This window comes from Anser brachyrhynchus, assembly GCF_964034855.1.
Source record: "Anser brachyrhynchus genome assembly, chromosome: Z".
Taxonomy (NCBI): domain Eukaryota; kingdom Metazoa; phylum Chordata; class Aves; order Anseriformes; family Anatidae; genus Anser; species Anser brachyrhynchus.
Window position 1 is genome coordinate 31,792,578 of NC_137697.1, and position 12,839 is coordinate 31,805,416.

Here is a 12,839-nt window from a genome sequence, read left to right on the forward strand (position 1 = left end):
GAACTTCAGGGTCATATGTTTTTTGTATTCCACATGGCATCATAAGACTTGATTCCAACAGCAAAACAGACAAAGAAGCTAGACTTAGCAGCTACTTTGCAGTAGGTTTTGTTTCTTTGTTTGTTATCTGAGTTCCTGTGTTGCTTGAATGCCAAAACAGGCAGAAATGCAGCTGCAGATGTAAAGCTGAATTCCCTTCACAGAGTGGAAATGTCTTTTGTAAAGTTAGCACATCCCATTGGACTTTGTGGGCATGAAGGGGGTCAGACAGAGGTCTGCCTCCTTTTACAGACTGTCTCAGTTTAAGTGCCCCTGTGATCCTTTGCTTTCTGTTACTGATAAACACAGTGGAGTCATGACAGCTTGAAAGACTTCTGACTACACTAAGGTCTTTCCCTTGTTCTGCTGCTTTCTCCCTGCAGAACACACTTTCCTCCTTTGCCACCCATTGGTCTAAAAAAGAATACATCCCAGTGTCTATCCAGAGAGTCAGATTAGCGTTATACTCTCTCCATGTTAAAAATGCCCCCGTTCTCAAATCCAGTGGCTCCTTAGCTGAGATGTGTGTAAGTGCTTTTCTGTATTTTTCTGTATTTTTTATTCCCTCCACTCCCTTATGTCCATTGTGGACATGGTGTTCTTGAGTAGGCAAACACAAGGTGGTCAGGATCTCAAGAGAAATTCAGTACAACTTCCCTCATTCAACACAGTGATTTGGGACTGGCACTTATATTAAAAGAGTCTAATCTGATGCAAGGAGAGGTGCTAAGCAACCTGATGAGAACTAACCAGCCAGATTTACCACTATGGTTGTGTCTTGGGTATATGGCAAGGTCCTGTTTAATTACCTTTTTTTAATATATTCTTACCCATTTTTGCAGGCAACTATTTTCTGAGTTGCCAGCTGAGTCATAAGAAGGAAACCAAAAGAGATTTGATGAAATATGAAACGTGCTCATTAACAGCAGTTTGCCTACGGTGATGGCCGTAAATTCCATGGGAATGGTTTATGTCTTTTTATCCCTTTCCTGAACAGTACCGCCACCCACACTCCTCTCTCAGGTCCTGAGAAACTGTTGAGATGTATGCTTGGAAATAAAAGTTGATTGAAATGCAGGGCAGAGCTTTATGAGGGAGGGATGGGAAAAACTTCAGTTTCAACCTCACCGAACTGCAAGAAAATAAAAAAAAAAGTAGTTGTGTGTTTGTTTTCTTTGTCAGGAGTGTGTCTGTTCACATACTTGTTTCTATGACCTCAGGAATTAATCACCTGCAGAAACTGAGGAGCAGTAACGGATGCCTCTCCATGAGGCTCGAGAACACCTATTGCCTATTTTGCAAAGTAACCAGAAACACTGCCATTGAGGGATGAGATAGGCACTATTTTCCCCCCAATATCACACAGCTCCTGCTGTGTATCCTGAAACTTAATGAAGCAAACTGCTGACAACCATAAATCTCTTCAGGAAACTAATAATCAGTTGTGTCCTTCCTGTTCCTACCAGTATCTTCTTCCCAAATCCAACTGTATGAGTGTTTCACCTAATCAGCCTTAAATAGGCAAGATGTACTGTCCATCTTGGTAAGAGTTTGGACCTGGACAATTATTTTTTGTTGTTACAGGTCTTTTATTAGTTATGCTGGATGTTTTAAACCCCAGCACATACAGGATTAGACCCTCAGCAGTTAAATGCACAGTCCAAGCTCAAGAGGAAAGAAAAAATATGTTCTTTGTCCCTGTGCTGTCCATTTACAAGCTCCATCCCTGAGCAACCATCAGGCTTTACTATATTACCCCAGCTGTCAGGGAGGTAACAGAGCAGGCAGGGCCTGACACGCACCAGCAGATTCTTGGTTCCTCTGTCAGCAGCAAGTTCGAAGTGCCCTGAGAGCTACGCTATCAGCTTTATGAGGACAGATTTCTCTGCTGAGGAGTGAAAATTGGCTGCAGCCTGTGGCTGTAACCTGTGATCAAGCCCTGTGACCCACTGCTGGGGCTGTTATTGTTGCCTGTGATTAAGGCTTCTGTGGCATAGTGGTGTGAGAGCAGCCATGTCCAACCCCTGTGACTGGGCTAGCAATATTTACTAGGCTTTTAAAAACAACCTTAAGGGCAAAACTAATATGAATTCTGGGCCCAAAGAACTGTCAGAGAGATACTTAAATAAAAAATATAATCTTTTCCCGGCTTCCATCCTATGAGCAGTTTTCAGTGACTACTATAGGAGGCTGAGGCACTCAGCACTTTCCAGGGTCGTGGCCCAAATGAACCAAGCCATTCTTTGGGCCAACACGTAAACTCTGGTTGGCACTGATGATACCGCAGGCAGCACGCTCACAGCACGTATGTGCTCCCTGACTTCCTTGCCTTTCTCTGACAGATGGATGGTAACATCATGGTCTCCATGCACACGGAGCTGCGGTGGAGGCATCCAGATGCGGCGAGTGACATGTCAGCGGCTGACAGCAAAAGGCAGCTCTGTCCCGATGTCGAACGAGGCTTGTGTCCAGGTGTCCAAGCGCCCCGTGGACACTCAGAACTGTAACAGGCAACCCTGTGTCGAGTGGGTGGCCTCCTCCTGGGGCCAGGTAAGAAGCATGCCAGCAGTCTGAAAACAGCCTCATAGTGTGGGCTGGGGAGAGCTGACAGAAGATGAGAGGCTATGGTCTGCAAGCTTTCGAGAAGGCTACTGATTTGCTCAGCTCTTTGAACTCCAGATTTGATGCACTGCATGCTTGGGTTTCTGTAGCTTCCTGCAGTCCCCAGAAGAACTGCTTGTGAACAGGACTTCCACTGCAGACCCCTCTTTTGTCCCCAGTAGAAATATCTGCAGATCTTCATTATAATGACAGGTTACAAGTCTGGGAAATAGCATTCTCTGCATCTACAATTGCCCTTACCACTCATGGAGTGTGTCTCAGTTTTGGCTGTCAGGAGCCAGGACTGATGGTCATGGTAGGTTTGGTGGGTTTTGTACAAGAACACAGTTTTAAAATGTTTCTGATGTTGCCTGAGAACCTCATAAAGTACGAGTCTTCTTGATTAGCTTCACAAAGAAATGCAGAATAGGAGGCTACAAGCATTTTCAGATTACTTCATGCTGTTTTTCAGATCTTCAAATTCTCTCCTTACAGCTTCATACAATGATCAGATGTTAAAAAGTTTCTTTCCATAAATACCAAATGTTCCTAGTATTTGGAGTTAAATCCCCTTATCGTGGGAATCCAGAGAAGAGTTTGCTTTGTCTTTTTTTTTTTTTTTTCCTGTGAGCTGAGATTTCCTGAAAAGATATTCGCCAATACACATTCAATTATAACCTAGGACCAGTCATTACTATCCTCCCTTTTCTCTCCATTCCAGCATGACTGAGCCATATGTGAAGGCTGATGAATCCACGACAGTCCAGACTTAGGGGTAGAAACTTGAAACTTTTAAGTCCAAAGATCTCCAGAGTGGTGACTCTCATGTAGGGGTATACCATACCAGGATGAACAAGAGAGTTAAAATTACGGAAAACAATTTTTCTAAAAGTTAAAGCAGATACTAATATTACTTTAACATCACTTTGGTGGAATAAACATTTTGAAAGGAAAAAATAAAAGATAAGGAAGTGAGGCTTCTTACAATGTCAGGAGAGGTTAACAAAGTTACTAGAGTATTAACTACCAGTCTTGACATAGTCAGCTACTATGAAATACGTTGCATCCTTTTCTAATCAGTGTGTGGTAAGCCAGTTTAAAAACAATGACAAATGCTATCTCATTGTGTTAGAGGTTAACGTAACATAGTAGTTTTGTTATTTATAACCACATGCATTCTGTATTTGCTTAGAGTATCATGCACAATACAGGGTGCCTCATCAGTTTTCTTATGATGTTAGAAAAAAAATCTTCAGAGACTAGAACTTATTTTTGTTCACTAGTTGAAAACATCTTCATTAAACTCTTGTGTATTTTGGAAATTTCCCTCATGAAAGAGGAGTGAGTTATTGTATTACATTTATGAGTAAGCAAGGAAATATCTTTCTTTATGAAGGAAACAAACTGTCCAATTTTCAGTCCCTGTGGAATTCCAGGTAAGGACTGGATTATCCTTTCAAAAAAAAATTACCTCATTCTTGCTTTTAGATCATTATGGTTTATCCAGTTCCCCATGACATCATACTCAGACAAGATGATCAAAGAGATCTGAGTTCATTTGTTGCACCTGACCTCCGTGCATTATAATATAGTATTTCTCCTACTTAAAAAAATGATGTCCCACATGGGCCTATACAGCTCAGTCTCTAAGCCAGAAGACTATTTGCTATCTGATTACAGTTAGGAATGTACCACTGGCTCAGTGGCTCTGTGGCTCAATGACTGTCTGAGTAGTATCATGGGATACTCTGAAGAGGCCATCAGGTCCACATTGCCTAGGTGCAGTGACTAACTTTCCCAAAGAACAGAGAAAAACAGATGACTTACCCTGTCTGTGCCTCCAGAACTAATTCCTTTTCTTTCCCTTCCACCTCCCATTTAATATTAGTGGCATTTCGTGGGCTATTTGACCTGTGCTATGTATCACATAATGTTTTGAAAGCAGTCACTCAAGCTTGCTGCTGATGAGGACTGCCAGTCCTACAGGTAACGTAGAAGTGCTCCACACGCTCCAATGAATGACATTTCCACCCACCTTGCTCAACAAGGGGCTTGACTGAGAGCATGGGAAACAGCACAGTCATTTTCTTCTCTCTTCCAATTATCAGGGAGGGAAGAAACAGAAGCAGGAAGTGAGCATTATTTGAGGAGTGCATGGTAGTGTGAAATGGAGCGTCTAGTAGCAGTGGAGGAGACTATAAGTGTGGAAGAGAGAGCAGCCCTCTCCTGCCAAAACTTCCTCCCTCTTCACATTAACAAACCCCCAGTCTGTTCTGGAATATAATTTCCAGATACTTAGTAAACAATCTGCTTCCTAACATTTGATTTAATTCTAAAAGAACACAAACACATGCTACATACCAATATCTAATTGCAGTTTAATCAAAGAGAGGATTATAAGAGTTAAACAGCAAGTGTGCAGCTGAGACACTTGAATTGGTTAGGATAACTTCATTTTTGGACCAAACTTGCAGATCTGCTGTGTTTGTCATGCTTGCAGCTTTCATTTCTTGTTCTGCAATGCTTTCAAATTGTTGTTTGTAGTAGAATATGTCCTTGGTCCATTATGTTCCTGGTTATTAACAATTTTCCCATAAATTGTGATAGTTCAAGCTGCAAAATGCACAGTGAAATGAATGTATTGAGATTTCCTGTACGGATCATAGGATCTTGGCTAACGATGTGAGAGTATTTTATTTGCCCTAACAGATGTATTTAAGAGTGAACTATTGAAGAGCAGAGGGTAATAAATCTACAGAGCAGATACAGAAATACAGTTTTAATACTGCTGGACAAAAGATGAGTGCGTGCTCAGCCTCCAAAGTGTGCAGAGCTGCAGGAAGTGCTTGCAAGCTTCACAGTCACTGCATGGCAGTATGCACTTTATTTCACCAGCAGTCTTATAAAAGGGAAACATTGCCTTTTACCTCCATTAAGTGTTTCTCTGTGTTTACAGTGTAATGGGCCTTGCATTGGACCACGACTGGCTGTACAACACAGACAGATACTTTGCCAGACCAAAGATGGGACTTCTGTGTCATCTGATCAATGCAGTGCCTTACCAAGGTAGGAGAGGAGTCTCTTACAACTGAAACCACTGTCATTTGCATAGATTTTGAATGCACTAGTGATTTAACTGACATTTTTCGTGTTTTCTATAGGTAACAAAAAGGTCATGGTACAACCTGTTTAATTATGTGGCATAAATCTCAGCAGGCTTAAGCCCAGACTTCAGTATTGATTCATTCGAGGGAAAAAAAAAAAAAGAAAAAAAAAAAAGAGAGAGCTATCTAACAACTGAATAGCCTTCTAGGCATGCCAAATCCTGACTGAAAGGCCATGCTATCTCTTCCTAGACCAAGGACACATTTGTTACCTCGGTTCTGCTGGTAATGAAAGAACTCCCAAAGCTGCCATTCTCCTTATCTCTCAATTAGACATAAATGCTCATTGGATAGAACGGACTCCACAGCTTTTTTTTTCCTACAGATAAGCTCCACTATTGACATTATAAAAACATATTTATTTTCCATAACATTTAGCCATGTAAATCAAGCCTAACTATGGCTGAAAACTATTAGAGGCTCTTTGGCACCACAACATGTATTCTAATTGTCCTTGTGATGAAAAGAAGAGAACCAAGTGTTCTTCTATAATCTTCTCCCCTTCTGAGACAGGGTTAAAGGGAAAAGGAGGGTTTCTAAGAACTGTTTTTGTTTCCCACTGGTTACAGACATCAGCAAGTAACAAACCTCTGAGTTTTACTGGCTGCCACTTCTTTCATTACATCTTTTCAGTGGAGCTCTGGTTTGGCATTTAATGGCAAGTGGTATTTAGACCAAACCCTCAAATAGTTCAAATGGTCATTTAACTCCAGTTGTGCTATACCAGCTGGCAACCAGCTGAGGGTCTGGTCCCTGAGTGTAGTTACAAGATTGCCTTTCAGTGCACGAGGCTTACCTGTGCTTGCCCCAAGCGAAGACTTGTTCCAGACCGTGCTCTGAACAAATTATATTTGGAACATGCAAGGCTTGCAGTCCCCAGAGCGTGCGTGCTGCCCAGAGTGGCACTCACTTGCTTCTCGTGCAGCACAGTGAGTGACAGGGCCCCTTTTCCCTTCTGCTCGTAGGCCTTTGAGCACTCAGAACTGCTGGACTGACATCTGCGGCGTGCACTGGAGGGTCAGCCTGTGGACCGTGTGTACAGCTACCTGCGGAAACTACGGCTTCCAGTCCCGGCGCGTGGACTGCGTGCACATTCGCACCAACAAGCCTGTGCTGGAGCACTACTGCTCCTGGAGACCACGGCCGGCCAACTGGCAGCGCTGCAACATCACGCCCTGTGAGAACAGTACGTTCCTGAGCAGAGGGGAGGAGTGGGATGGAGGAGGTAGGAGGAGGCCTTTGGGTCCTCCATATGGAGCCATCTCCCAGAACTGTGGTGCTGAGCATCACAGCTGGGCTTCCTGGGGATCCTCCAGCCTGAACCGATGCAAAATGCAGTGTCCAAAGCTCAGCTTCCCAGCATGGGGGACAAGGTGCCCATTGCAGTTTGCTGGCAGTGGTGTCCAGTGGGGTTGACTTGCGTTGTATCCCCTTGCTAACCATGTAAAATGGCCCGACTGTCCATTAGTGGTACAGACATGAAGAAAAACACAGATGTTATTGCAGTGAGCTGTATAACTGCCCTGTGATGATCCCTTTTTCCAGCCTTAATATGGAAAGTGGGACTCCATCAGATCAAAAAATGCACACAAGGTCTGGCTGAGATACTGGACAGTTTTCAACCTGCAACTCAAAAGCAGGAGGCTGCAGGCCTCAAAACCTGTCCGAATCATACTAGGGACCAAAGTCCTAGGGAACTTGAAATGTAGGTTAAAGTATCTAAACATCTCCACCCTGGGCTGTGTTCTTTGGCACACGTGAAAAGCACAACACAACATCTGGTCAGCTGTGGAGGCACTCCCACACACTCTTTTGAAATGCATGAGATTGGACAAAGTACCTTTGAGCTACTCTGTTAAAGAAGTTTCCAGTTTAATTTACTACTTCATCTTCGGTGTAACAGCTGTTAGGAAACTCTAGAGCTTCCCTAGAATGCCAGTAGATGACACAGGAGTGCTGGAGAAGCTTCAAAAGCTCTCCCAAAAGCTCTCCTCATGCTCTGAAAGCAATGGCTGCCCACCATGTTCTCCTTTGAGCCTTTGGCTGCATGAAGTCCCCACTCAGCATCTGCAGCAAGTCAAGGTCATGCTCACTGTGAGGCCTCCCAGTACAAAGCTGTTTTGGTTCCCTCTTGGCCACACTATGAAATGTTCTCAGTTAAAAAGTCCTTCTTTCATAGCCTCACCACCATTTCTCCTTTTCGTTTCTCCTTTGGCAGTGGAGTGCAGAGACACTACAAGGTACTGCGAGAAAGTGAAGCAACTCAAACTTTGCCAGCTCACCCAGTTCAAATCACGCTGCTGTGGGACTTGTGGAAAAGCTTGAAGACAAATGCAATGAAAATGGAGGAACAAGGGGATCACAGCCTTTGCTTCACCGAGGCAAGGACTTTTACAGAAAATATAAATGGAATGGATTTTTTTTTCATTTTATTTATTTATTTCCCTTTAAAAGAAAAAAGGAAAAAAAAAAAGGAAAATGAAAACCTTTTACCAAATTGTTGTTGTAAAGGGACCTGACAAGTTTTCCCTCCTATAAATCTGGGAGACAGAATGCAGCAAAATAATCATAAGGTTAGAAAACAAAAAGTCAAAGAATCCCATGTCACCAGCAAAGGGCCTGAGAGGAGTGGGGCTGCCCCAAAATGTATGTACACACTTGGGTATACTCCAATGGATAGATGGGAAAGCGGATCAAAACATAAACCTAGCATCACATTGAACCACCACAACATGAATCAAAGAATCAAACAGCTTGACAGATCATAGGGTTTGCAGAAAACAAAACAAAACAAAGCAAAAAAAATACAAAAGAATACAAAAAAAAAAAAAACAGAAAAAATACTAAACTAAACATTCATCTGTGAAGTATACAGACCATTTATCTTAGACTAGTTTGGGAATATAAGCATATGATTTTGCTTTATAAACCTAATATTAGAACCAAGATTGGATTCCTTTTTTCCTTTCTATACCCCTCTCTCCTTCTCCTCCCAGGCCTTCAAATGATCTCAGTGGGAGATAGCTGTCGATCTTTGAGGATCTGGAGTCATGTCTGAGAAAGTTGAACAATGTTGTGTAATGTGAGTGAGTCTAGAAGACATCTGAAAATGTTCCCAGGGTGTATTTGTGAGGGAGGATTGGCACTGGGAGTGTTGCCTTCAGCACAGAGATGAGGTGGTGATGTTAGCTATTATCTAGGAGAAGGAAAGAAAGTATGATCTGCTACTAACAGACTGTAACACAAACCTGCAAATGCTGTCCTGTGCATAACACAGGCAGGAAAAATATCATTTGTGGTAACAAGAGCTGCTTCGAGTACTACGTCCTACTAACACTTCATAGGAATAGATAGGAGTACTAGTTCCCAGAGTTCAGGTTCTTTCAGAGCTGAGGTTTGGGTAAGAAATTTGAGGAAGTGGGTTTTCCTTTCCTGCTAACATGAATATTTTCTCTTCTGACAGCCAAGCCTTTCAGTCAAGTAGTAGAAAAAATTTCTGATATCTTTGGCTTTGTTCCTACTCGGTAGAAACAGAATAGATTCAGCATCAGTCCCAGAGGACTAATGTCAATAAATTTTAATAAATTTGCTCCTCTCTGGCTGCCTCCCACAACAAAATGGGTGCTACAAAGCAGAATATTTTTTAAGCCTAAGTATAACACCCTAAAAATATGATCTAAAAAGTGAGCCTCAGACATCATACATTATGTGTCGTCTGTGAGTCTTTCTCCCTAGCCAATTGCAGTGACTATTCATCCATTGAAGTGCTTCATCCTTTTTGTTCCTGGGCAATTCCTGCTCTGCTCTGAATAGGGCTTTAAAATTAGAAGGGATTTGCAAAGTAGGAGGTTTGAGCATTATAAAAATTTAAAGGAGAGCTGTCTGGATCTGAGGCTTTGACTTGAGACCATCTCTAAATCAAAGGTTTGGCTGTGCTTCACCCCCAGTGGGGCTCAGGCCTTGTGGTACATTAATGAAAGGCTGTTCAAGTACTGCTGTGTTACAGCTTCCATAACGTGGATTTTTCAGCAAAACCAGGAATCTAATTCTGAGGTCAGTGTCAGATTCATGACATTAAACTGTCTTCAGTTTGGTTGCTTCAAAACACATTTGGCAGTGGATGCTCTCACTACAAATGGGTCTTCAAGAAATAGTGTTGCTAAGCTTCCGTGTAACTTTTTATTTAAAAAAAGAAGAATGTCTTTCTATGTATGTAAATGTATATCTTTTGTGTATATTTATTAGGATTTCTTGTATAAAAAGTGCAATATTAATAATTGTACATTATTTTGTCCAGATAAAACTATTTGTGTTTTTTTTTTAAATCTCCCCAGAATTTTGTTCCTCTAAAATCAATGGTAATACTGTATTTTTCACTTGCATTTAATTGAGGATCTGCTTCACTGTGCACAGAGTGCTTTATAAAATATGACATGAGGGAGGGGTGGCGTTTTTAACTTGTGAAATGATAGTTATGCATGGAATGAAGGACAATTCCTTAATAATAATAATAATAACAATAATAACAATAATAATAATGTGGTGGATATTTCTAGTACAGTAGTTAACAAAAAGCACGGGGAAGTATTTACATTTGTTTGATAGCTAAGTATATTCAGATGATCACGTGTTGAATGGTAGCTGTGTAACCGTGCTGAGGATAAACAAAAAGGATCAGATCTGGAGGAGCCACTGTGTCATCTCTGCACAGTGTGAATCTAATTTCACATGTTTGTTCTGTGAATTGTGACTTGGCAGCATCTCAGTAAGATTTCTGAATATTTTACAAAAGAACACTTTCCTTTTCTAAAAAGAAAACAAACATGCAAACTTGTATTTATATATATTTTTTGTACAGGTAATGCAGGATACTTACTTAACTACTGCTGTCTGATGTGTTGTTTATTAATCTTAAAAAAAAAGCCAATCAAAGTAGCAAAGCTTTTGGAGTACTCTGTCCTTATTCTGTATAACCATAGCAGCAAACAGCTGTTACATGAAATACACATGATCCACCAGCATCCTCTTTCCCCAAGACAGAATCTACCCTGTCTTAATTTCTTTTTAAAAGTCTCCAGTCATTCAGATTTTGCGCCTTGTCTTGGAGATCTGTTTGAACTCTTCAATCGCCTTTCTTTGTTCTTTTTAGCCTCTGTTGTTCTTCTAGAGGTATAAGGCCATTGTTGGTCCTAAGCTCATGGAAAGTATATAGCCTCATAAAAGTATATTCCTTTTTTCTACACAGAAACTCTCAAAACCATAACTCCTCAGCAACCCCTGGAGTGAAGCAATGCATACTACCCCTATTATTCAGTCTTTTCTTATATGTCCCCACTACTTTCATTAACAGAACTTGCAACTCCTTGAAGCATCAAGTGTATAGTTAGAAGGAATCCTAGTCATGAGCAGAATTACAAGGAAGAAAACATGAATAAACTATTTCTCTTAACAAAGACAAAATCAGGTTTTGAAAGCGAAGCTGGTTCTGCTGTTGCCCCTTTTCAAACAAATGTTATAATGCCTCTTCTAAAAGGGAGTGGTGATTTTGCTCTCATTTACTGACAGTTTCCCCAGTATGGTGTTCCTTCCACCACTTTTTAGACCCTTACACTGCAGGTAAATAATACCTCATATAAGCACATGCACACACAGACGCAGGCCAAAGACAATCCCTAGGACTTCCAAGCGACAGTACTGAAGGTAATGGGAATTCAGTCATTCATTTTGAGTAAAACAAATATAAAACCTGGCGTTGATAATAAAACAAACAGCAGACCAACTTAGGTTCTCCAGAGAATAATTATTCTTTTTTTTATGCATATGGCTTTAGTTACCAGTCAAGTCAAAAAGCCTTCAAAACCTTCAAAGCAAGCTTCCAGTTTTCTCCCTACTAATTTTCGCTGAGAAAGAAAAACAGTTGTGCAACAAGCAGACAAATGCAGTGCTGAAAGGTTCTCAACAGGAGACCCATTCCAGGCCCCTGTTCTGTGGCAAGGTAAGCACAACTAAGCTACTCCAGACATGTATGTCTACGTGCATGCCTTTAAAGCCATAGAAACCATAAGCTTTCATTAGCTGGATTTTTTTTTTCCTACTATATGGCTGTAATCATATGCACTGTAAATTAAGGTATTGGGTTGTTTTTTGTTGTTGTTTTTAAGCTAACATCTCTGTAGGTACAATTAACACTTGTTCGTTGCTCTTTTTAGCTGACTTCTACCTATCAAAAGATCCTTTCTTTCACACCTGGCCAATACTTCCTCTTCCATCTTGTGGTCTATATGAACTCATTTTGCCAGCTTCTCTCCAAAATCTGACTCTAGTCTTCCCGTCCAATCTGTTTAGTTTATCTGCACCCTCTCTCATTTTGGGTTATGGTACTTGGGCACATACTCCAATAGCTGGAAAACAGTCTTGAATGTTTTGCAGCCACACTTCAGATCAAGACTACTCCTGCTTCACATTTGGCTCAGTCACTTCATAGTCCAGTATAGCTGCTAACAAGACATACATCGTTTCTTGTACTGCATGTTGCTTTTCTCCATCTGGTGCCTGGAATTTGCACTCCTCTGTAGTAGGCATTGGATCTCTTATCCAGTCTATCAACATTAGCAAGACTTGAATCCCGATCTTTGCCATTGGAAGTACTGTTAGATCACCAGCCCGGTGTAACCCACAGAGTTCTTCAGTATGGTCTTTCTTCCAGCTTTAAAGTACTGGAAATAGTAGAGGAAGTATAGTGGCCTCTGTGACATCAACATCTGAAACAGCTGCTGCAGCTTTTTAGAGACAGGTTTTCTGACCCCTACTGCACCAATTTGGCTAATGAAATACAGTCTAGTGGATGACGGCGTGCTTTAAGAATGATGCGTGTGACAGTGTCAACATTATTACCAAGGTGTATCTACTGCTTTCTTCTGACCCTCCTTGCAAGTTATCCTATTAAACGAAAAGGTAACGATCACCTTATCTGTTTTGTGCCCAAAGACTGACTCATAAACAAATTTTATTAATTCTTTGTCAATGTAATCCGAC

The 12,839-nt window shown here is 41.3% G+C and overlaps 1 protein-coding gene across 1 annotated transcript in view; it reads left to right on the forward strand.

Moving 5' to 3' along the window:
- The window catches only part of LOC308185858 (ADAMTS-like protein 1), a 203,742-nt gene extending 193,006 nt beyond the window's left edge, over window positions 1–10,736 (forward strand). Inside the window, exons 26-29 of the mRNA XM_080574482.1 lie at window positions 2,382–2,589; window positions 5,597–5,706; window positions 6,770–6,990; window positions 8,023–10,736. Of these exons, the coding sequence (XP_080430608.1) occupies window positions 2,382–2,589; window positions 5,597–5,706; window positions 6,770–6,990; window positions 8,023–8,129 (646 nt within the window). The 3' untranslated portion in view covers window positions 8,130–10,736. The remainder of the gene's footprint in view (window positions 1–2,381; window positions 2,590–5,596; window positions 5,707–6,769; window positions 6,991–8,022) is intronic.
- The last annotated feature ends 2,103 nt before the right edge of the window (window positions 10,737–12,839 follow it).